This window comes from Fistularia commersonii, chromosome 27 (assembly GCF_037954325.1).
Source record: "Fistularia commersonii isolate RoL2024-O1a breed Wild chromosome 27, RoL_Fcom_v1.0, whole genome shotgun sequence".
Lineage (NCBI taxonomy): Eukaryota > Metazoa > Chordata > Actinopteri > Syngnathiformes > Fistulariidae > Fistularia > Fistularia commersonii.
The window spans coordinates 8910632-8936821 of record NC_141310.1 but is presented as its reverse complement, the minus strand read 5'-3'; the positions used below and the strand labels follow the sequence as shown (position 1 = coordinate 8936821).

Here is a 26190-nt window from a genome sequence, read left to right as displayed (position 1 = left end):
TTCTCCACAGCACGTACATTATTTGGATTTTGGGGACCAGCAAATAACTGCAAAATAATATCAATGTCACGAATTCAGTTGGAAGAACTGCACTTTTTCAAAGAACATTTAAGTGAAGAAACAATGACTTTACTCCCATGTGGTGATGGTGGTGAGGCTGGTCCCAGCAGTCAAATCTGCTGAGACAAACAGTGCCACCCCATGAACATCAATAGTGCCGCCTAGTGGATTATATTTGCAAATGTGATTAAAAAAAACAACAAACAAACCCGAATGCTTTAAACAGTTAAATATCCAACAGATTACTTGAACATCCTTTTTCAAAATAAAAAAGATAAAATGCACATAAATCAAAGTGCGGAACGCGTTTACCCCAAAGCCCGTCCGCTCACACGTGACTCACCAAGCTTCAGGAGTAGCATAATAGCTAGTAGCAAAGGTTACGAAGCCACTGCGAACAAAAATATTATATCAAATAAACCCTTGGTAAGGATAATGTTTAAAAGAACGTACGAGAGTGTTTTTTTGTTGTTGTTGTTGTTGTTGGCCTGTCGTGCACATTACGTTTTTTTTACTTGTGGCGTTGAGGAGGAGCTCGGTTGTTTATTCATTCACGTCAGCCCCCTCTTCCCTTCCCTTCCCTTCCCTCCTTCCTGCTTCACACACAACGGGGACCCGCCGTTGTTTCTGTTTTCCACTCATTAAAATTAACCGTGATCACGTCGCCACCATAAACCGCTTTTGGAACCAGGTGAGTTACAACCTTAACGCTTCTCTTCGTGGGCTGGCGGCGGCGGCGGCAGCGAAGGAGGGGGGGGGGGGACAATAGATGGGAGTATGTCGCTGTCGGGGCGATGACTTGTCCGGCCCCGGCCAGGAGTGTTTCAACCGTAACTTATTAAATTCCTCCTGACCAGACTACAACACGTACTCGCCCGCGTGTGTGTGTGTGTGTGTGTGTGTGTGTGTGTGTGTGTGTGTGTGTGTGTGTGTGTGTGTGTGTGTGTGTGTGTGTGTACGGCCGTTCATCCGCGGGGGTCTTCCGGTGCGGGCTTTTTTTTTCCCTTTCACCGGCGCTTCCCCAATTAACCGACGGTCGATCTGGGTCAGCAAGTAAAGCCAAAATTTAGCCTTTCTATTTATTTTTTTTCTACTTCCACATTTTCTCATGCCACAAACAGATGGCGTAGAGAGGAGGAGGAGGAGGAGGAGGGAAGGGAAGGGAGGGAGAAGGGGGGTGGAGGAGATGGAGAGACCGGGGAGAAGGAGTCGCATACAGCGGGAGAAGGGCTCCGAACACCAGGCCACATTAGCCCGAGTCCGTCCATCACTAATCCCCGCTCCGCAACCCAACGAGACGGGGAGGAGGTGGAGGAAGGATGGGGGGTTTAGAGATGCCAGCATGTCTACCGATAACCCCGCGTCTCCAACAAAGTTTTGCCGTTCAGTTGTCGGGCTTTTTTTCTTTTAAAGATACAGCGCAAGTTTTCTCTTTAATTTTTAAGTTTTTTTTATTATTATTATTATTTTAAGCTGGCACTAGTGCCAGCCAGCCGTGCGCTCTCGGCCAAGGCCACGCTGCTTTCGGTCACGCACGGGTGAGACGGCACTGCAGCAGACGTGACCCGGAGCCCTGGTTGCTCTTTCTGCTGCGTCGAGAGATCAACGACGGGCAAGGGGTATCTTGATATATAAAGCTTAGCATCTCGCATTGCTTGTTAATAACGCGCACTGGTCCCCGTTCTATGTTATTGTATGCATTAGGATGCATGAGATTGTATGCATTGGGTTCCTTATGAGGAGGAACCCCCATGAACTCCAGCATACCTACAACGCGGCGTCATAGGGTCCGGATGGTACACAGTGTGCACAGCATTTGGCCGCCCAGAAGCTCTGATGTAGTCGTGTGTCAGAACACTTGTGCGGCCGCTGGTGATAAAAGACCTCCCCTTGTGGTTTGTGGATCATCTGTTTGATGGCCATTGAGATGGAAACACTTAAATGACCGCTATGCAGATTTTTTATTTTCTCTCTTGTTTCTCAAACCGATCAGCAGACGTCCTGAAGTGACACTAACTTGACCCACTTGGGCGTCAACTGTGCCATTGCTGTGGCCTTTTGCCATCATCACGTGTTTCATTGCAGCTATTAAGACTGAGCTCTTGCCTCTTTTTTCTGCTCTTTTCAAACTGCATGATGTTTATTTACTACCGTTTCCACCTCTACCTGGGAACTTGGCTCTTTTTAGAATTTCTCAGCAGCTCACCAGCTGTAGCAACATCAGCTGCCCAAAAGCTCAACTACCACACTAGTGATATCATCTGAGGTCTTTTTTTCTAAAATGCTTCTCACTCAATAAATCCATCGGCATTTACTTTTTCATACCGATGTTGCTTTTTAAATTCAAATTTAATGCCGGTCTGATGCCAAGCCGACATCTTTTGGATGTCAAAATTGACATCCAGTGCAGCTCTTTGTTTGACTTTTCAACAGTATTAAGTGTTTCAAGTAGTTCTGTGTAAAGCAGAAATCTGACTCTTGTAACAGATAAACATTGTCAAACATAATGAGATGTACTTTTGATAAATTTAGTACATTTTGTCAATGCGTTAAGCCGTAGGCTCTCAAATTCACCATAGTGATGACGAAATGTGTTTTTAAAAATTGTGAATAGCAAAGCATGGCGGGTCTAAAACAAAATGCTGCTAATATCTCATCAGTTCCAGTTTATAAGAATTATTAGAGCCTGAATGATACTTGATTCTGAATATTTCAATTCCCATAAGCTTTATTTGGAACCAGAATAAACAAATCTAGACACTATTTCCTAGTTGCAATATTTACATTGATGAATAAGCAGCATATTAGGCTATAATGAGGGTGGTTTCAGGTCATGGTTCATGAAATGATTTCACCAACATACAACAATGCACACCAAACTCTTAATAGTTTCTGTGTAACATTTCGAGTTCAGTCTAAAACAGATTCATACATTTGTGATTTGTAGGGTCAATATACCCTAGAAACAGCCTCTAAAAGTAAAACTACATTCTTAAAACATTTGGTTGGCTCCAGGTGCATAGCCATGACTGATGAAACTGAGTTTGGATCAATAATGTGTTGTTAGGCCGCTGCTATTACTGCTCAATCTGTATGCTACTCAGAGGACTGGCAGCCATTCCTCTGCGGATCATCAGCAGGGCGATGCTGTTCCATGAGGTTCAGCAGAGCCATGCTGAAAACTCATCAGGACAACATTTGAATGTTGGGGAGATGTTAAACCAACATTTCTAGACGCGTCTCTTCTAAATCAAGATAAGTGTAAATTCCTCCTTTTTTGTCTTTTAGATCCCCTTTATCAGCATGTGGGAATACATCTGTAGTGAAAGGTTTAGAATAGCTGATGATGGTGTCAGCACATTGCAGGGCTCTGCTGTGCTGGAGGCAGGGTTAAAAAAAAAAGAGGGGGGGGCTGATGTTTCTGGAAGCACAGAGGTTGATGTGCCGGGCCACACTGAGCAACCTCCTGTTTGTAATTCCAGGTTTTCTGTGTGGTGTTAAGGGAACATGTTTAGATGCAACAAAGCTATAAGCATTGGCATGACAGTCACAAAGCTTGTCTTCACTGTGCTTTCTAAAGCGGGCCAACAGTTCAGTCTGAAAAGCCATTTAATAATAAATGCAACTTGCTTGTTTTCAATGTTGAGAAAGAGTTATTTTGTTGTTTGCCTGCAGTTTTGCTGTGTTGTCACTATATTATCAGTGCGGGTGCCATGGTGAATCAAAATGATTGATGTTTAAAGTCTGTGCAGGATTGGCACCATTTCAGTCACTAATGGCAACATCCTGATAAAGAACCATATCATCGTAACATTCAGCTAATTTTACCAGTTGGCATTGGCATTTCCCATAGACATCAATATTTCTGCTGAGATTGCTATAAAAACTTGACAGGGCAAAAATTTGGATGTAAATATTTATAGCCTGAATAGGCAACCGTCTGGACACCAACAAACACCAAGTTATTTTGTTGAATGTAGGTTGTGGCCATAGCCTGATGTTTATGCTGTGTTACCTTAGATTGAATAACCTAAATTCAGTGTTTCCAAATGTCCAAAAAAAGTCCCTTGCATTTGACTTATAGGATTTGCCAGTTTCAAGTCCAGTATCAAGTTTTCAACATTAACTCGATTTTCATTTTCATCTTATAATGCTGTCGCAGTAAATGTTTGCGTGTCTCAATGAGTGGCTCTGTGACTGAGTGGAAACCCGTCCAGCTTGTACCCCACCATGGGATTGGGATTGGCAGTAGCCCCACTGTGACCCTCGGCGGAGGATCAAAATAAGAATGAAAGAATTCGCTCTTAAAAATGGTGTCCAGTGCTGCAGATTGTTTACAGGCTATCTAATACTAAAATATGATTAAATATTTTACCTTGATAACATTAAATGCAGCTCAAATGTTAAAAAAGTCAAAAAACCAACAGTAATGAATTAACACTAACCATTTGCATTTAATGCATTTACGATTTTCTAAAGATGAATGTCAAATCTCAATCTATTGAAATCAATGCAAAACAACATATATTACCCCGTATCATGAAAATAAATGGGAATATAACTGTCTGCCTGTAAGAATGAAAACAGGTTGTTTTGAGATAGGCCGTGGATTCTCAGTCTGGGGATTTATTTCAAGCTATGCATGCAGGAGTTTTTAGCAGACAAATCCAGAATGTAATTCTTATTAGGTGTGAGTCATGCCTGTCAGTTTTCGTCTCGCTGCTGGTTTGAACAAGTGCAGTCTTTGCCTGCTTTTGCCGTGTGAAGTTGTTGCTAGATGTCTGGTGAGTTGGTTTGGGCCCATCAAACCCCCAAAATCCTGCTAAATTCCCTTGGTGCAGAAGATTAGCTCTTATGTGTATGCGTGTATTTTTGATGTGCAATCTGTTAATTATTTCACAGTGGAAATTATATTCATTGAATATTAAGGCCCCACGTGAAATGAAAACAGTTTCCTCATCAGTAAGCGTATTCTGATTGTTAGTCTGTCCATGGAGTCAGAATCGGATAATATGTTGTGTATCTAGACAGTTGTGTTGTGTTGTACAGGTAACCGTTCTCAGCTTGTATCTTTCCCGTCAGTGCAACCCTCTCTTCACTCTACAAATGTAACACTTCCTGATATAGGATAGTATAGAGCCGTGGCCTAATTCATGCCCTCATAAATGTAATTTTAGCAGAGCGTGTGTGCATTCGTGTGTATGAACTTGTATTGTGCATGTGGGGTTTCTGTTGTGTCTCTGTTTCATTCCCTCAGCCATCTCATTCGTACCGTCTGAGTCTGTAAGGGGCAGAGGCTTCAGTCTTGGCACTGTGCACACTCAGGCTTCAGCTTCTCAGTTATGACACAGAATGTTTCCATTATAATACACCAAAGCTGCGACACTGACTAGTGGAGCTGACCGCACTGGCCCGTGCTGCATATTTTTACACGGCTGGTCTAGTTTTTTCCTCGGTGCCCAGCTACACGGACCACCAATAGGGAGAAATGCAGCTGGCTCGCTGCCAACGTGATGCGCTGTCTTTGTGATGCTGCAGCATTCAGATCAGTAAATTTGAATAAGCAGTGCTAATCGTAATGTGATTTGACAGGAAACAACGGATTTAACATTATCTTAAGTTACCCCGTGTACATGTTTTGCTCCAGCATTTATATGCATTAAATGTTAACTGTTACTTTGTTGGTTTACAAACAGTAGTAGGTTATGGTTTTGTTTTCCCTCTCCTTAGCTGCCTCGGTTGATGCTTTTTGAATGCTTTGCATTGAGAATTCCAAGCAAGCATAAAGTATTTGAAAGCACCATGAGAAACTAGTGGGGCTTTTCCTGCCCAGTGAGCTCAAATGACAAAGTGCAGGGTAGGTGTTTGGAGCATTAGGAGGGAATGAAAGCAGCACCATCCTCTTTGGTATGTGTACCTTCAAAATGTTTTTGAAAGGATTGAGGTCCTTCAGTTAAAATGGGTTTTTATTAATTTCCATTAGCGAATGTTGGAGATTCTCTCAGTAGAACAGGAATGTCAATACTGGCTACCGGAAAATGACATTTGAATATCAAAAGATCATTAAAATGCAAATCATTTGAGTCGTCAGTTATGCATTTTTTTGCGTTAACTGTGTTTCCTGATCCAAGGTAGTTTTTTTTTGTCAGGCTGTCGTCAGTATGTTGTTGTTGCAGATTTAATAAATGAGTCCAGATGTGACTCTTTGCATTAAGTTCCATTGGACGTCTGGACTCTGTTTCTTCTGTATGTGTCTTCAGATTGCTAATGTAAGATTAACAAATGTTTGTGGCAATATTATTTGCTGGCTATAATATTTCACTTTCACATTTTTTTTAGATTTTTTAAATCATAAACTGAAATAAAATGTGAAATATTAATTCTGACTTTTTGTGCACAGTGATGTGTGATCAGATCTTTTTTGCGTTCATTGACCTCAGTTTGTTCATTGTTACTGAAAATCTGGTGAAGCCACCAGTTCACCAACAGAGCAATTCAATTTGTAAATTCAAATAAAATTCTATCTAGATATCCTGGATATTTGAATGCTGAGGAATAAGTGGAGCTGAAGGATTTTTTAGTGAGTTTTCCCCACAAGACCCTGTCTGATGCACAGTTCTTCTATTTCAATATTTCTTTTCAGTTTAATATATTGCAGAGGATATTTGAGCCTTTAGTGCTGCCTGTCATTTCTTTAATGGTCAGTCATGTATGTTGAGCTGTGCTAGATCAAGGTTGTTTTTTTTCTCCTCCTGGGACTCAAACACTGACTAGCCATTTTAACAGTGTCCCTTTGACTCCTGTTATTGCTCAGGTTGCAGGTATCAAGCAGATGTTGAATAGTCCGTCTGAAGCTGCTTCAATATATTCTGCAGATTGGAATGAGAGCAGGAAAAAATGGTTCATGTAAATTAAAATTGAATGGGAATTGCTTTTTGTGTGTGCCATATTACAGCAAACCACTTATTATAAGCCGCCTTTATGGGCACCATTTGGGATTGTGCGATATGCATGTGATGGGGAAAGAACGCCTTGAGTGATCAGACTCAATCAGGAAGCCGACATCAGTGTCTGTCGTTGCTCTGTAAAGTTTCTGATGTGCCTGTCCAGATTAAAAAGCAACTATTTAATTTTTTTTTGTCTGAGGGAAGGCAACAGAGTTTTCAATGTTCCTCCTTTTTTTACAGGTGTCAAGTGACAGTTTTTGTTATAAAATAACCCAGACCATAATTATGGCTAATACAAGTGTCCTCAAAAGAGATAACCCAAATTAACATCAAGTATGAACATTTTCTAATGGTTTTGTGACGGTGTCCAGGTTAATATTAATGTAATATTGATACTGGACTACAGTATTCTTGCTTTTGATAGCCAACCTTAACCAGGGATCAGTTGAAAAAAGTGTATTTTTCTTAATTAGGCACGAAACGCGTTTTTGTAGTTCTCAATTTAATACCCAATGAACTTTACACTAACTTTTTGTGTTGCATTAGAAGAAGTTTCTATCAAGCATTTTACTCCCAAATGTCAAAAATGACACCAAAACCATGATAGGGATAAAACACCAAAAAATAATCTTGCGATATTAATGGTATGAAACTACACTGAAATATTGATCAAAGAAAAATGAAATATCGGGACAACGTGTCCATCAAGTATTTTCTGACCTGACAAGATTTAACATCCTAGTTGTATTGTTTTGCAGCAATGGTACTTAAAGTCTAATATTTACACCTAATATCAGGTGTGTTACAAATAACGATTCGTGGTAATCTTATTTTTCAAAAAAAGCATTATCCGATTGTCCATAGCCACTTGGGGGCAGAAGAGACATGTATGGTCTCAAGACTCAATTATCTTGCAATCTAAGATTTTGTTAGCGGTAGCGTATTTGCAGATGTTAATATCACTGTGCGACGTTATCATTCATGGAATCATGTTCTATGGATATATTCCCAGTTTAGCTGTTTTAGTGTTTTACAAACTCCTACAGTAATATTTGGACCTTGAAATGATCACCACCAAGTAAATTCCTGTAATCTGCACTGGACTCCCATCAGTCATTTGCTTGCTTATCTTGGCTGGATTTGATTTTAAGAAGAGTTATTTTTCCATTTCACTTTCTTCCACAGCACTCAATATTTATGATGTCCAGCTTATATTTCTGTTTTATTTCTTGTCTGTGTGTGTGTTTAGTTTTACATTCAAAATCATGTGGTTTTGTGTTTTAGTTCAAAGGAATATGGAAAAACAAGTTTTCTCACATATTTTAAATTTTAAACACAATAATGAGTGGTGCGATATCGTGATGGTAGTGTGATACTTTCAATGCAATTGTCATTTTGACCTCATATTTCAAAAATCAGTTTGGAAGCATTCCAATCTTCTATTTGTATTACAGCATAAATTTATGGCAGCAAAATTATGAGTCAAGATGATCTATATAAATACTTAAAAGACATGATGCCGTTTCACAGTAGGGTGATTATCAAAATACAACCATATTTTGCCCAGCCCTAATTTATCCACTTGGATTCACAGTTTTATTGATCTGTCAAACTTAATATAAATCCCTGCCTTGCAGCTGTGTGTGTCTAGTCCTCTCTCGCTATCTGGACTCCGTCTCGTATTCTGTGCCAGTGCTGGTGTTTTTCTTTTTCTCTAACCAGTGGGCATTAGACGCTGCATATGGCGCTGCATATTTTGAACTCAAAGTGTGATTTTTTTTTTTTTTTTTTTTTTGCATTAAGTTTTTTTTGGCTAAACCAAATCAGTTCCAATGCATCATAAAGCATAAATATTTTTCATCATTGATTTGCAATGGTTTTTGAAAAGGACCGTGGCTGCCCAGTCTGTTGATGCGTACGACACATCGATGGAGCGTCAAACTTCAGTGATATGCTGGTGGGTGTTATCAGTTACACACCCATTTGTAAGTTAAATTATATTTATGTGCACGGGACCATTCATACTTGGGTTTGTATTTGTGCAATTTCAGCCCCTCTTGGATATGCCGCCTGGGATAAGTTGGACCGGGTTGCATAGTTTCAGCCCAGCTTGATTGTCTGTTAGCAATGAGAAAGGAAACAATAGCTGTCTATGATTTATTACTTCAACAGCAGTGTCTGGTTACTTATCAGTAGACATGCCAATACACAAATTTCTAAATATGCCTTAGCCTGTTTGTCATGTAAAGGGTATAAAATCATATTTCACCATCCAGTTTTATATAGAATTGAGGTACTGTTTGAATATGATGAAATCACCAAACCAAATAGTAATTTCTCCAAGCTCTCCCTTCTAATTGTGGTCAAAAAAATGTTCAATAATGAATGTGTGTTGATACTCTTTACATTTGAAGCACATCAAACCCAAGGATTAAAAGTATAAAAAATGCAGGTATTGATTACACAAGCAGTCGTAATAAGCATTTTCTTGAAAAATTGACATTTCTGTATTCTCTTGAGATTTTACATAGACTTTGAATGTTTTCAGAGAAGGGTTTTTTTTACTGATTCGGTCAAATAATCTCAACTAGCCAGTGTTAACATCTGCGAGACACCAAAATGACCAGTTGTTTTGATTAAAAGGATCGACATCATGTATGTATATCCTGATATGTATGTATATATCAGATCAACATTAACATCCCAGTGTTTGGACTCAGTGTTAAAATTACAGATTCAGCTTATGCTCACTTTCAGTTTTTCTGAATTTGGCCAGTTCACAATTCAGTGTCAATATTGGCTGGTGTCAACATTGAAAATCAAACCAATAGATTAGACGTCCTATATTGACCTTACCACTTAGATCCAGCCGATTATAGCAACCCTGAAACAACAATGCAGTCCAGTCTTATGCCAACGGAAATTGAATATGAATCAAACTGATCAAATAGTTTACATATAAAGCATTGATCTCTAAAGTTTCCATATCAGGAAGCATATATATCTATGATATATCTGCAGAATACCAGTAGTGCCCAATAAAATTAGTTGAATGATTCATTAGTTGGGCTCTAATATGTTAAGGTGACAGCCAAGGTGAGTGTTAGAGAACATGTATGAAATATTGGGTGTATCTTGGCCATAAGGAGTCGAGGTAATCAGTACATTACTTCCTTTATTTGAAGCTAAAAATATCATTCAACTCATCATTTTTACACCTGGATGCAACTGCTGTGATTAGCATTGTGATCACCCCATGGTTTATTGGGGTCTGTCTGTCTGCGAGAGGGAAAGACGTTTCCTTTACTGCAGCCATGTTTGTGGAGCCACAAAATAGTGAGATATGCTTTGTGTTCTCTCTATCCCTCGCTTGCTCCCCATTTTTCTACCTTTTTCTGTTTTTCTCTCTCCAGCTCTCTTCCCCTCCCCCTCTTTCTGTTTCTCTTTCCTCCTCACTCCCATTCTCTCTCCCTCTCTCCCTCCCTCCCTTTCTCTCTCTCTCACTCTTTTTCTTTTTTCTTCTTTTGCTCTCAGTTTCCATCACGCGTCACCCCTCCCTCTCTTCACTCTCTCTCTCTCTTTCTCTCTCTCTGCCTATCTCCCTCTTTCTCTCTCTCACGTTGAACACTGCCCCTCCTTCCCTCTCTCTTTCTTGCTCTCACGTTGCTCCCAGCCCCATCTCTCTCTCTCTCTCTCGCTTTCTCTCTTTTTCTCTTTCTCTTTTCTCTTGCTCGCTCTCTCTAGCTCTCCCTCTACATCCTCCCATCCCCCACTGCTGCCTCATTTCTCTTTCTCTTCTCTCTCCACCATTTCACTCACTCATTCACCCACTCACTCCTTCACTCAGTCACTCACCCTCCCGTTCCTGCTCTCTTTATCTCCTCCCCTCCCTCCCCCTTCAATCCCTCTTTCATTCCATGCAATCATCTGTTCTCTGTCTCTCTCCCTCTCCCTCTCTCCCTCTCTCCCTCTGCTTCTTCCATTATGCCCCCATTTTGTCCTCTGCCATTTCTCCCTCTCTCTTTCCTCCATGTTCTCTCCATCCTGTTGTTTACCACACTCCCCCCCTATGACATTTAGGATACAAAACTTTATTGACAAAAATCATCTATTTTTTATCACAAATGAAACAAAGGCATCCGTGCCAACACCAACAGTTATATTATGACATGGCAAATAAAAGGTTTACAATTTATGTGGTTTATTTGGTCATTAACCTTTATGGTTAACCCTTTACCAACTGTTTCTGGCAACCCCAGCGTACGTTTGCTCATATTCAACAAGTGATTTAAGTTCTTCTTGGCCACAAAACAAATCTCATCGGCCATCATTCTATTGGGAATATAAAGTAGGTGAAAAAGGCAACTGTCTCACCTCTTGCTTTTTTAGACTGGACAGTCTCACTCCTGCTGTACAGCTGGAGGCTGTAGCCAGCCTTTACTGTAACTTGCCTCTGCGCCAAACCTAAATCTAAAAAAAAAAAACGATTGAAAAATCCTACCTCTGCTGTCAAAAATCGAATTACCACTAGCTCACCTCTTCATTTCACAAACAAAGCTGCGGTGAAACATGCTGGCGTAACATTAATAGCTTTTGAAGAGTGTTAAATACATTTCTTCTAGTCACAAAGGCATGCAGTAATCTACGTTTCTACCAGCCGGCTAATTTTCAGGAGTGGCTTCCAAAGCGAGATGCTTTGAAACGTATAGTATTCAAAATGTACACTACAAGGACAACAGAATGTTACTGAAAATAACAACAGTGACACAAAGAAAAAAAACATTGCAACAAAACACACAACCCATGCAGAGCAACAGGAGGTAACGACTCACTGTGTACTAATATAACAACAGCAAATGCTGTTTTGATGCAAATAAAAATGCAAGAAGAATCACACAGCCAAGCAGCACTCCCCACAACTAATCTTTGATACCTTCAGCATTATATAAATATAAGAACTAGACAAGTTACTGTAAACATTATTTTGGTCAATAATAAACAGTTAAGAGTATGCATCTGCCACACAAATGTCAAGGTACAAAAACGGGGCAAACTTCACTGTTAAAATATATCCATCATTTGGGATTTTTTTTGCACACTGGATCCATACAAATGAATCAGATTATCAAAAATCATGATCTAAATGACAAAGATTCTGTTTGAAGAGTGCAGGTCTTTTTTAATAATTGTTTCTGGAAACAACACTTTGATTTGCAGCTCATGTTATTTTGAATAATTGATTCTTTTTTAATACATGAATTATTTTGTCTATTGAATATCATAAAATAATGATGGAGTCTATTGGGAATTTCTTGTTTTGTTTAAGCAGTAATTAAAATATCAAAACCTTTAAACACTAATTGATACCATTTTGAGAACAAAAACCAGCAAGTCCCTCATTTGAGCTGTTGGCATCTGTTTTTTTCCCTTATGAATTATTTTCAGATATGAATTGATTAGCAATTTTTGGGGATTTCAGTCACTTGACTTATTGATTAACTGGGTGGCCTTTGTAACATTTACAGTATGTAAATGTAGTCTTGATATGCGTTCAGCAATCAAAAGTTCTCCATTAATCCTGTGTTATATATACCTTCTGGCTGAGATTCATCCAGACACATTTTACTTTATTTACAGTTATAAGTATTGCCATAAATCATTATCTTGGGGTTATATACTATGTAAGAGCCAAACATAGATTAGCTATCAAAAAACTTAAATTCTGATTGACAGTATACCTTGGGTCCACTTTGCAGTCTGCCAAGTAAAATTTTATTGTAAGCGGCGTTGTCGGATTTCCAGTTTCAAACCTCCGGGGACAAGACCTCTGAACCGAGAATATATAGGGGCTTAATGAGAATTGTTGTCAGGGACCACATTTATCAACATATCACTTTTTCTTTCTAGGATCTGTGAGATGCTAGTTTGATATGAATCATGTATGAACACTGTCAGAAGACATTTTTGGCACTTACTTATTTCCAAGGTTAACTGATGAATGACTGGCAGTTCATCAGCTTTTGCCCAATTTGTTTTTGCATAATCAGATTTAGATGCACCAATTTAGATAATACGATCATGGCAAGAAAATAGGGATTTACTGTTTTCTTTGTTTTGAACGAAGAGCGAACCGGATATACCTGTTTAGTATGGACCATTGCGCAACTCAATAGAAAAACCTGGCTTCCTAATGAAATGTTGAATGTAAAAGTGTGTGTGTGTGTGTGTGTGTGTGCGTGTGTGTATGTATGTGTGCGTGCGTGCGTGCGCGTGCGTGTGTGTGTATACACACACACACACAAACACACACACATATATATGCACACATACATACAGTTCTCATCCTGCGCTGTGCGACAGCTGCGACCAGGGGACTGGACATCCGTTCCGTTTTTGTCAAGGCAGTATCTATAGAATGCCCCATTACATCTGGCGGAAACATCAAGTCAGACTCGAGGATGAACTTATTAGAATTTGTCAAAAGGTCAAGGGTACTCTAACCCCACAAATCGCATTATGAGATGTGAACCACTGCTTGGCTCAGTTGCTGAGGCGCAGGTAGTACTTCTGCGTTACTATTCCTGACCCATGTTGGAGGGATACAATGTTAGCCGCATAAATTTGGCTTTGCCAGATGTTTTAATTAATTTCTCAGTACAGTACAAATGGTTTGCTGATAAATATCCGTCAACAGGCTGGTTTAGCTAACAAAGAGTTCTTTGAAAGATCCAATAAACTTAAAAAAACCTTGGACGAGGGAAGTCCCCAAATAGCCAAGATTTTAAGCCTTGTATTCATAATTATCATAATTTACAAGGAAACAATATGATCTTATCAGGTCAATCTTATTTATACTGAAAAGAATTTATTTATAGATTCAATTTATGTTTATTTGTTTTTCTAAATTACGTGTTGATAGTTAAGAGCATGTAACTCAACTGAACCTACAATTTCCACCTTATTTAAATCCAACTTTTTTATTCGGGTGCCATTTTTCATGTTAGAAGAACATGGACAGGACTCTAAGAATATATGGAGAATATAAAGGTTTTAAAGGCAAGCTTATTCTGGCTCATACATTCATCCCTTTGAAATCTGTTGTCCTTTCCATCTTTTTTGTTACCAGTGTCACTTTATCAGGACAGTGGGGTCACGTCACCCAGTGTATCCAAATCAACAAAAGCCAGCTCTCACTCAACACCTTCACACTTGATTGTGTTCCAGGGTGTTGTGCTGATCTCTGACAAGTAGCTTGCTGAACTTTATAAATGCACTTGAAATTTGCTAGAAGCTAAATATAAATAGAGCAAACATTTTTGACACTGCGATCCTTCAACATACAAACAATGACTTATTAATCATGCCCATCAACAGGTAGAAACAGCTGTAAGGTCAGCATCAGAGGTCTAACAATGCAGCTGGTTTGTATGTTTGCATGATAAAAAGAGTCATATATGCTTTGCGTTTTGCTGCAAAAAGAGTAGAAAGCACATGTTGATTTAGGGTTTCATATTAGAAGTTTTTTCCCAGCTCTTGAGGTCTCTCATTTTACCTTTAGAATTTACATCTTGTGATTTGCAGCTTTGAAGTAGTCCTGGTTTCATACATGTGTGTATGTGTATGTGTGTGTGTGTGTATGACTGCAGTGACACTCAGCTCACTGTTAGCACCAGGTTAACAGCATTCTCATCGCTTTGTGAATGCAGTTTGTTCTTGAGTTTGCGCAGGCAAGTGGACTTGAAAAGATATTTACCAGTAAGTTTGGTACTTGTTTTCATTTCAACCTTAATGTTTCCTGAAGTGTCATTCTGTTTGTGTGTGCAAATGTGTATGTGATGCTGCTGTAGATGTAGGAGAACAGGGTTATATTTGAATATATATATATATATATATATATATATATATATATATATATATATATATATATATTTATTACTGATGCATGAGTAGCACTATCTCTTTTAATTTTTTCATGTAACTTCATTTCACCCATATCTCATTTTTTATTCTTTTACTACATTCTGCTCCAATCCTCCCATCCCCCTCTGTCTCTCCATCTCTCATACTGTCTCCCCCTCCCATTTCTTTTCCTCCAATATTCTTTCCTTCCACTCCCTCTTTTCCTCCCCTTCTCTCCATCCTCTCTCTTTTGCTTCCATTTGCTCATCTCTCTGTCAGTCACCTACCATGTCTTTCTCGCCTCTTTACCCTCTCATATCTCACACCGGTATCGAAGTCCGTGCACGAAAACAATCTCCCAGCACTTTTTCATACTCGAACCTTGATTGATAAACGTAAGTGTGAAAGATACAAACAGCACTCGTACAGCCAAGAGACACAGCGAAAAAAGAACCTCAGCAACAGAGACGCTAGAATAAGCAGATAAAAGAGGAGAGGCAGACAGGGTTATGCAGAAACAAAGACAATGAGTGATAGACGGAGATCGAGGGAAGGAGGGTGAACGAGGTTGCAAGGCGGCAAGGTAGTTCGGTAATACTGGATAGATATGATTTTTGGATTTCAGTTGTAGGTGTGTGTCTTGTGACTTAACCACCGGCGGGCTACCAAGGAGCCTGATGAGTCAGTGATGCTCTTGATGTGTGAGCCTTTGCCTTTTGAAGCTTTCAGCCACAGTTGTCGGAGGATCATTTGTTTGTTTGTTTGTGTGCGTGTGTGTGTTTTTATGTGTGTGTGCTGGTGTGACCAGAGTCACTACTGTGCTGAAGGAGGAGGGAGGAGCCACGTTAGCTCAGCCTCCCCACATCCCTCATGTATAAATAGGAGCTGAAGCGTTTGCCTACCCTCACTCAGCACTTGCACTGAAGAATGAGATCCTTAAAGCACCTGAAGCCTCACAACAGGAGGAGCGTGGTGAGTTTCTTGTGATGGTGTCAGCTGCTGTCAGCTCGGTCTTGCAGCGTGTGTGGCGGTAGTTCACCAAGGTGGTGGGCAATGTGGGCTGATCAGATTCACCGATTCAAGACATTGATTACTTTTTAGATAGTCTTTGTTTCAAAAGTTGCCGTTCGCAATTTCCTGGAAATAATAACGGTCTGTCATTAACACAAAATTTCTCCCTCCACAGCTTTCCCCGAGTCTTCCTCATCAATTTGCCTCTCAATTTGATTTGTCATTTTGCCCGGCTTTCATTTATTCATTTTCTTTTCATCTTGTCTCTGGATGTTGTCTCTCACCTCCCCCTCTCACCACATCTTTCTTTCTCCTCCTTGCTCTTTCTCTCTCCTTTGCTTGCTGCCTCACACTCACCCTCTCACTCTTTCACTCCACTCCACTCCCTCCCTCTCAGCCTTCCTTCTTCCTCCTTCTGTCTCCCCTCCCCTTCCCCTTTCTCCTTATCTCCCCCTCAGTCTCCCTCTACCTTTCATTTTCTTGTTCTTTTTTCCCTCAGCTCCTCTACATTCTGTCCTCTCCCTCCCTCTCTCCTTCTTTCTCCCTCTGCTTTTTCCTCTTCCCATGTTTTCTCTCTACTGTCCTCTGTTTTTGTCTCCTCTCTTTTCCATTCTTTTTGTGTCTTAATCTTGCTCAGCCCCCCCCCACCCACCCACCCCCGTATGTGTGTTTGTGTGTAGATCAGTAGGCCATCTAATCCTATACACACACACAGACACACACACACAAACGAGTGCACTCACAGACAGACACACACACACACACACACACACACACAAACTATACATGGCTAGTACGCTGGATTAGGGTGGTGTGTTTCAGAGTTTCCCCCTCAGTCACCAGATCTAAAGGTTTGTTTCTTTTGGGCAGTTAAGATGAGTGCTGACTGATTTATAATTAGATTTATCTGTTGGAAGATTTCAAAATTTTTTTTGTATGTTTGTGAGTTTGTGTATCCATCATGTTGATGCAATGACATGATCAATACAATCATATTTCCTGTTTCTTACACAATATTTGTCTCTTAACAACAGAATGAATGACACTACTCTTGAATTCTTATTAATGAACTGAGGGCTTTCCTTTGGGCTTTACATGTCTAAGACAATGATTGAGTTGGGTCATGTTTCTAAATATCTTTGAAGACTGCATTTAATGTGTTTGTATTGTTTATATTTAATTTCTATCTGGCTATAAAGTTGTCTTTTTTTTAATCTTTTTTTACTGGCAGACGTGGAAACGTAGCAGTCAAAATATGTCTTCATACATTGCAGATGTGCTGATATTGTTATGTTTTTTTTTTTCTGCTCCAGGAGGAGGCGAGCCGGCGCCTGGGTAGATGTGAGCCCAAGGTAATGGCCAGGCTGGTGGACATAGGCACACAAACAGATCCAGTTGTTGTGCTGTCCTTGGCCCAGGCTGCCGTGCTAGGTCTCATCTCACAGAATGAAGTGTTTGGAGCTACCATTGCACCTAACGGCTTCTACACAGGTGAACCCAAAGAGTCCCCAGCACCGCCAGTAGACGGAGTCGACTACGAATACGCAGACCAACTTATTGGAGCCAACGGCGATTACCTGGGGGACAACTTGGGAGAAGACGGACAGATGCAGCCCAGCTGCAGTCAAAGGAGGTGGCAGCAGGGGCCCCCTCAACATCCAGATGGGAAAATGGTCGGCCCTGATCGTCACAGCCTTCAAGGCAATGATGGGATCTCATCTCACGTGAAAGGGGAAGGGGTTAATTCTGGGCTGGCGTCATGTGTTCATATGCTCAACAATATGGCTCCCAGAGGCGGTTTGGTCCAGGTGGATCCTGCCACCCTCCGAGGAACCAACAAGAACTGTTCAGAGTGTGCACGGGAGGTATCCAGCCAGCAACAGGCCAACACACACGGTCACCCTCCTCCTGCCCAGGTCGGCCACAGAGGTGCAGACCAAGGCCACAGATCTCTGCAGGGCCAGCGCCCGATGGGGGGCCATGGTCGAGGTGTACGAGAGGACGAAGAGGAGGTTGAACACCAGGGGAACAGCATGATGAAGCCCACGCAGCAAGAGGAAGCCATCAGCAGCTATTTTCAAACTAGTGAAGTAGGAAGTTATGATTCAGGGGAAATGGGAATGGGGAGTGAGTATGAGGACGGTAGCCAGAGCATGATGTGGACTGATGGGAGTGGAGGAGGGCAGCATCAACAGCCTCAGCATCCACAGCCCCCTCGTCGTCATGGCGGCCGCAGAGTAGACCGGCTAGACATTAACATCCAGATTGATGAATCCTACTGTGTTGATGTGGGCGATGGGCTTAAGCGCTGGAAGTGTCGCATGTGTGATAAATCATACACCTCCAAGTACAACCTAGTCACACACATCCTCGGCCACAATGGCATCAAACCGCATGCATGTCCCCATTGTGGGAAGCTCTTCAAGCAGCCAAGTCATCTTCAAACACACCTGTTGACTCACCAAGGTACACGGCCCCACAAGTGCACTGTCTGCAAGAAAGGGTTCACTCAGACCAGCCACCTAAAGCGGCACATGCTCCAACACACTGATGTCAAACCTTACAGCTGCCGTTTCTGCCGCCGCGGCTTCGCCTATCCCAGTGAGCTACGAGCGCATGAAGTGAAACACGAGCGTGGTCGTTGCCATGTCTGCTCCCAATGTGGCATGGAGTTTCCAACATATGCCCACCTGAAACGCCACCAGACTAGCCACCAGGGCCCTCATACCTTTCAGTGCACTGAATGCAACAAGTCATTTGCCTACCGGAGCCAACTTCAGAATCACCTCTTGAAGCACCAGAGTCCAAGACCATACACCTGCTCCCAGTGTGGCCTCGAGTTTGTGCAGCTCCACCATCTACGGCAGCATTCACTTACTCATAAGGTATTGACTTGGACTTTTGTTACTATCAACAGAAAAACTAATTCTAAAGCGTGTTTTCCAAATTAGGATACTAAGCCAAATACTAGACCACAACAGCCTTTCACTCATCCGCCTTCCCAAAGTGGACTAGAGCCTATAATGGAGAATATATTGACCCCAGTCTATCAAGTATCATTAATGGAGATTTAAAATACAAATGACAATGCAAGCAGCACAACAGATGTCAGTTCTTAATATTTTTTTGTCAAAGCACTTTGCTTGGGTGATTGAAACAAAGAGCCGGTTCCAAATTATCTGATTGCCTCAAAGCCTTCTATTAATGCTTATTAATGCTTGTTTTTCCGACTCTCACGCATTATTAAATGCAGTGATGCATTTGATGCAACCATGTGAGAAGAAGTTGCAGGAAACTAGGCTTGTTGTTTTGTCTATCAAATGATCAAATTGATGAGGAAACACCCGCTACGTGCTGAAGCTTTTTTCTTCTAGTAACACCATGTATTTGATATTTGGCTCACAAGTCTTCATTTTTCAATTGGGCAGTACATCTATTACAGAGAGAAAATATCCAGTGCTATAAAGTGATAATATCATTAGCACCGCACAGCCAGAGCAAATGTTCTTTTACTAATCCAAACCCAGAAGAAATGAATACTTTTGAAAGCCCTATAATTTCTACCGAGATAATTGATCAGGATTAAAGGGGGGAATCTAATCCTCTTCGGACAGAATAGTGACCTGTTCTCCTGGTCACTTCATACTATTCATATGATTCAATATTTAAAGAGGTGCTGCAAATATATATATAAACACTTCAGACATCTGTGTGTCTCATCATCCAGTTACTTATTTGATCAGCGCTTAACAGTAACTATTACATATTAACATCCTTTAAGTACATTTATTTTTTTTCTTCTGCATACAGAGACAGGCAGCAGTGTTTCAAGAGAAGGCAGTCAGGCCATATTTCAGAATAAATCTTCCCTTCAAATGCACCAATTGGATGAATTAGAAAAGCGTATGTTTGCTGTCGCACCCTTACAAGGATTGTGTTGCACAACAACACAGCAGTTCCAGTGTACCAGTGTAGCTCTAGATAAATTTGCTCAGAGCGCGTGCACACACACACACAGGTGAGGATGCTGAGGCATTCCAAACACTGTGTTATGAAAGCGCTACTTTTTTGTTCAGTTTAAAGTATTCAACAGATTCAATCTCGACCAATATCTGAAATCTAAATTTCACCTTTTACCAACTCAGATAAATAGAATAAAAGTAGAATAAAATAAAAAATTAGAGCAGCATTCGTTATCCCAACAACATTGGTTATGTCTCAGTGGAATAAGTTACCTTATCTGAACCAAGCCTTTGCCATCCTGCTGCCCGCTACAGCTCTGCAGACAGTGGGTGGACTGACTGCATGCTTGATATGTCTGCTCAACCTGCTTGTGACCTGTAATACGTGTTTGTTTTTCGCAGTATGAATCTATTCAGTCTCACTTTTCCTGCGCTGACACTGACTCCAGAGTAGAGATCATAGTGCAACCCATTTGCATCCACAGGCCTCAATTGTCAGATTGTGTGAATTGTTCAAAGGTCTTAATCTTCCTGTGGCTCATCTACTGGACAGAATCACCAAAACAAAATTAACAGCTTACATTACGTTAAAGGACAGACTAAAAACATGTTATGATTGGTTAATAATCATCCATGTATTTTTTTTTAGGGATGGAGGTCCACTAAGTAGGAAAAGGTTTTCTTTACTTTTGCCTCTACAACTTGTGGCTAGGACTATTCAATAGACATTCTGTATTTTTTTACTCATAACCATTCATGAGTCTTGTCAATTTTGTTTAAAGGAATTGTAACAATTTAGCTTGTCTTACTGCATTTACAGCAAAAAAAGATTATAAACTTATTAGTAACGCAAACAAAAACAAATCAACATTCCTCAAGAGTAAATTATATTATCTTGGAAAATAAAAGAAACTCTGATATCTCTATCAAGTGCCTCTTGTTAAGTGAATTTCTGACAGTAAACGAAATGAAGCCAACATTCAGAGAGGTATTGTTCTGGTATCATTAAAAAAATACCAGCACAGGAATTTGGGGCTTTGAGGCATAAATAAAACATCTTATCCTTTGTTTACTGAATTTAATAGATTGGCCAATTTTGAAGCGGCTCACAAATCTTATCACTAATTTCGAAACGATGCCTCCCTCTATAATGCAGAAGATGTGACACGGAAAATACAAAGGCTGACTTCCTTCTCTTTTTGATTAGGAAACATGGCAAAGAAACCGTTGGGCTATTTGAATGACTGTCTTCCTTCCTGTGTTTACACTCTACAGGGGATGAAAGGCCACAAGTGTGACGTTTGCTCCCGCGAGTTCACTTTATCTGCAAACCTGAAGAGACACATGCTCATCCACAACAGCGTGCGGCCATTTCAGTGTCATGTTTGCTTCAAGAGCTTCATCCAGAAACAGACGCTTAAAACCCACATGATCGTCCACCTGCCCGTGAAGCCTTTCAAATGCAAGGCAAGTGTTACATCGTGAGAGAGTTGTAAAAAGACAATGATTTTTTCACGGGAGTTTTTTCTTAAGTCGTTCAGAATAAACCCTTTTTACAGGGAAAAATCAACTCCTCCCATCAATATCTTTACAACTTTTTGCAGGTATGCGGCAAGTCTTTCAACAGAATGTACAACCTCTTGGGCCACATGCATCTGCACGCTGGCAGCAAGCCCTTCAAGTGTCCATACTGCACGAGTAAGTTCAACCTGAAGGGGAACCTCAGCCGGCACATGAAGGTTAAACACGGGATGGACGTATCACCAGAGGGACAAGGTGAGGCTTGCCAATCTTTGTTGATACCATTTTCTATTATGTCGCCTTTCTTTCTCGAGGGAGGGCTGATTATAAGGACTTATTTTCTTTGGCCGTTATCTCATATTTCAACTATAACGCCAATTAGCCTTTTTTTTTTTTTTTTACACAGCGACTCTGCAAAGTGACCCCATCAATGGGACACTGTTTGGCTTCATACAGTGTCCCATTGTCATAAACGAGCTGTTCTTCCGATCTGTCTGTTACTTAGGCGCAAATAGGATTTTAAAGCTGCGAATACCTCCACTACCAAATCAGAGGTGGAATAATATGTTTCCCCATTCTCCGTCTTGCACTCTCATACAGAAACCCACATATGAAAGAGGTGTTCTATGGTCAGCTTGAGAACATTGTGAAAAAGGCCATTAAAGGCTATTTCAGCCTCTTTAGTCAGACTTGGGTGGGAACAATATTGACATTAGATAGCACTGACAATTTTTTCATGACAATATTGATGCCAAGTATTTTTTTATGGTTTTATATCTAAATGTTTTGTTGTTCTGAGGGTTTCATGGCTGTGGTTGTTACTTTTGACTGCTGTGCTGTTGCATTTCATGGCGATGGATGTGAGTTAGAAAAATAAACAGAAGCCCAGCTTTAAAAACAGATGCTGCAAGTTTTCAGCATCTGTTTTTAAAGCTGTGATTTGCTTATGGATAATTATTCAAAATATCATTGTGTCATGCTGTATGAAGTATTGTTTATTTCAAACCTTGTTTTTAAAATTCCAGATTAACTGAAATTGCAAGGTGAAATTTCATCTCTAAAGTTCATTTATCTGTTAATCCATAAAATGTAATTAGGTGATAAACAGCAGTAAAACACATTCTTGTCAGTTTTGAGAGTTTGGATGATTATTACTTCCGTAACATGACTGTCAAAGGAGTGGAAACAGAAAATGTTTGCTGTAATACATTGCCCTGACGCACAGACTTGTCGCTCACTTAAACGCTGGGGAGAAGTCAGACTTCTGTGTTTCACTTCATGTTTTTGATAACGGAGGGAGAACTAACGCAAACCACGAAAACAGGCAACATCCCCCAGCAGTAGCAGGCTGATGGGGTGTGGCACCATGCTCAGTCTGGAACTCTAAGCTTATATATATTTGAAATCAAGAAAAACTGAAAGGTATATTTTTCAGTAATTTAGGAGGGTCAAGATGTATTTTGTTCATATTAATGATACATGTAATGCTCCATTTAATATTTGGTAATGAATCTGCTATTTTCAGCCAACATATTGCATCATTTTAAAGACAACAAAGTAAGATTCTTTAGGAAAATTGATAGAAGCCAATTCTGAAAAAAGAAGGCAACGTGTGGTAGAATAACAGCTTATAATTTTCATTGTTTCCAAAAATTGTACAATATCTCTTTTTCCTGTATTCTGCTATGCTCTTCCCCTGATTGGATGCAGTTCAGACAAACTGGAAAAAAAATGTGCATATAAAATTATCACAAGGTTAAAAATGTATACACTTCTGTTTTTATCCAACAATATATTTTTTTTACAAAAAAAAAGATTATTTTTAGACTCATTAAACGCTGAAATCCTATAAGGATATATAGTGGAAGGATGTGAAAGAAATGGGCTTCTCTGATGGGAAAAGTGTCACAAAGTATCTTAACATTGCGGTAACAATGTTTTCATCTTTCCCTCTGTTTTGTTTCTCAGAGGTTCTCCCGGAAATGGAAAGCCAGGGGGAATATGAGGGACAGAACTTCAACTTCACATCACCAGATAACATGGACAATGGTGGCTCCCAAAACCTCACTAAACTCACCACGGCGAACATGGAGGACATGGAGGAGTATTACAACTTTGGGAAGGATACGAGCAGCTACACCACACCTTGAACGCCGGCGTAGACTTTGCTTTGTTTTTTCGTTTTTTGAAGGAAGTTAGAAAGTTGTTGTCAAGCCTTTTAAAGACACCGGCAAGGCGTTATCTTTAAGTTTTGGCCTCCCTCCAGAGGAGACGCAACTGACAGACTCCGACCGGGGGGCCCGGAAGGGGAAGCACTTCAAAGGAGACGTTACAGCTCTGTGGCTGAAAGCAGAGACACTGAAACTGTTGACACGGTCTGGAGCTCCTTTTTTGGGATTACCACGCCACTGACTCAAAGATGCTGGCGGACAGTCTAATCTGTACGTTGTGTTTATGTATCAGCTCTTTCTGGGGTGGGGCGGGGGGGAACCCTTGCATTTACCGAGCCATCAGTTACATTTGATGTGATAGAAATTTGTTTGCTGTTATTCAATTTTTGGCATTCACAACCGATATATGCCCTGGTATTTTTTTTTTTTTTTTTTTTTTTTAATTTCCAGTTTGATAAATTTGATTAGCTCCAACACGGTCAGCTACTTATTCTCTATATATTGAACTTTTTCATAGGTTTGAATGCTTGACAGTTCAATTCTACTTTCAGCCCAGTCCTCATTTGAAACAGGCTGGTCGAGTAATTCATCGCGCCTCTCTTTCTCAGGCATTCACTACCAAAGTTGCTACTGTCCCATGTCGGCTGACACCAGAAAACTGCATTTCGACATGTAAAAGCCCTCTTACTGTACAAAAGTTTCCACAACAACGCCCATTATGTTTACCCAATGTTTTTGTTTCACATGTTTTACATGAATAATCTATCATGTGTAGTGAGTATACTGCTCTAGTTTTTAAATGACTGAGTGAACAATACAAAGCACTTTTTCATTGAAACCTGTCATTTTTCTGTGAAGGCAGTTTTTTGGTAGGAGTCATTTGTCACAAGGAGAAGAGCTGGGGGAAATAAGGTGGTAGAATCTTCCAGACGCTCATAATGGCAATATTATTACAAACAAAACACTTTTTTTCTGATAGGTGTTTTCTTTTTTTGTAAACTGCAGTTTTCTTGATATGGACATTGCACAGCTGTCAGTTAAAAAAACAAACTGAGGAAGGAGTAGTTTGTACAGAGAATCAGCAGTATGAGGGTTGTTTTTTGTTTTTTTTTAATGTTATTTGTAGTTTCAGCTCTAAACTGAGGTCTGTTTTCACTTCACTTTCAACTCTGTTAACTGAGATGTTTCTGTTCTTATGAGACAAAAAAAAAAAAAAATGAAATGCATATGATCCCACTCAAGTAAGGTAGAAAGAGTCATACCTTGCCAGTCTCTGACTGTCAAGAGGTTGTGCTCACACATCGAAGTGGCTGAATTGAAAGCGGAGTGACAGCGTTCCTACTGTTCGTGATTCTGTTTCGGGGAAGAGTTCGCTCCCCCTGTCCTGCCATGCAGGTCAGCCTTGATATGCACACTTAACCAGAGGAATGGTCTACTAGTTCTTTTTTGAGATGAGGAATATCCAACTGAGACCTCATGGAAATTGACCATGAATTATTTAATAAAGGTTCTCTAGTTTAAATGATGAAATTGGTGTTTTAATATTAAGTTGCTTTTTTTTTTTGGTTGATTTCATAAAGGACATAGAAGTGTCACTCATGATTCCCTGCGGGTAAAATAACTGGCCTTAATCTGTCTTCCATTTTCATCATTGCCGCAATTAGGACTTATTTAACACTTTTGACTGGTTGTGTTCTCGTGAGCCTCAAATCAAATATTTTGCACTGATAAAAAAAGACTGTCTCATTCACCAGAAGCACTGTAAATGTTGTTTTGGGGTTTTTATCTGGATCTGATGGCTCAGGCCCCCTCTGCTGAACGCATGCTTTTTAATGTGCGGGGCTTAAACTTCCACTGTACCTCATTTCCCAGGACGTGAGAGATCAATTTGCTCAGCGATATGGCTCTTTTATGACTGTAGATCACATTACATGTGAGTTTCATCCAGGAAGACAAATTTAAAAGGCTATCTAAATGCTAATTTCTGGTCATTTTTGATAGAGGCACCTTGTTCATATCCTATCCTTTTTTTCAGAGAGAGATTCTCTGTTCAGTGTTGTTATAAAGTTAGCTGGTCTATGAAGACTTTTGGCTGAGAATGAACTGTTAAATAACAAAACATCAGACAAAGCATCAGTGTTTCCTTGCCAGCACTCGCAGTTTGCCTCCAATTAGACTCATACTTCCTAAAATATGTTTTACTCGAATCCAGCTTTGAATAGCAAGGCTTAATTGTCATTGCTGGGTCCAACTCAGCACCTGAGACCAGATTTATCCATCAGTTTTCACACCTTTTTCATACCACCATTTAAAACCTGTGGAGAATCAGGTATTTAGTAACTATAAAATGTACCTTATGCAAATACATTTTGTTTTCATTGACAATGTAATGAAAAACTGAGTGAAAATCTAGAGTGGATTGAATTAAAACCGTAATCTTCAATAGAAAATAAGCTATTTTACATTCCAAGCGGAAAGGAGTATCCGCCATTAATAAGCTGCCAATGGAAATAATGAGAATTTTTAAATAGGCCCTGTTAAACGTCACAGTGCGGCACCAGGCTCAGAATCTGTGAACATGATGACATCTGCTGGAGAGCAACAGGAAGTACCTCATGT

General features: G+C 40.3%; 1 protein-coding gene across 2 annotated transcripts; it reads left to right on the top strand.

The window, feature by feature from the left end:
- Window positions 1-621: 621 nt before the first annotated feature.
- znf710b (zinc finger protein 710b) lies at window positions 622-25101 on the top strand. 2 transcript variants are annotated; one of them, XM_086175213.1, is made up of 5 exons: window positions 622-751; window positions 17231-18802; window positions 21155-21346; window positions 21484-21655; window positions 23369-25101. In XM_086175213.1, the coding sequence occupies exons 2-5, from the start codon at window positions 17273-17275 to the stop codon at window positions 23548-23550; spliced, it is 2076 nt and encodes a 691-aa protein (XP_086031339.1). In that variant the 5' UTR covers window positions 622-751; window positions 17231-17272; the 3' UTR covers window positions 23551-25101. The 2 variants fall into 2 exon arrangements, with proteins under 2 accessions (XP_086031339.1, XP_086031338.1); XM_086175212.1 differs by lacking the exon at window positions 622-751 and adding an exon at window positions 15708-15878.
- The last annotated feature ends 1089 nt before the right edge of the window (window positions 25102-26190 follow it).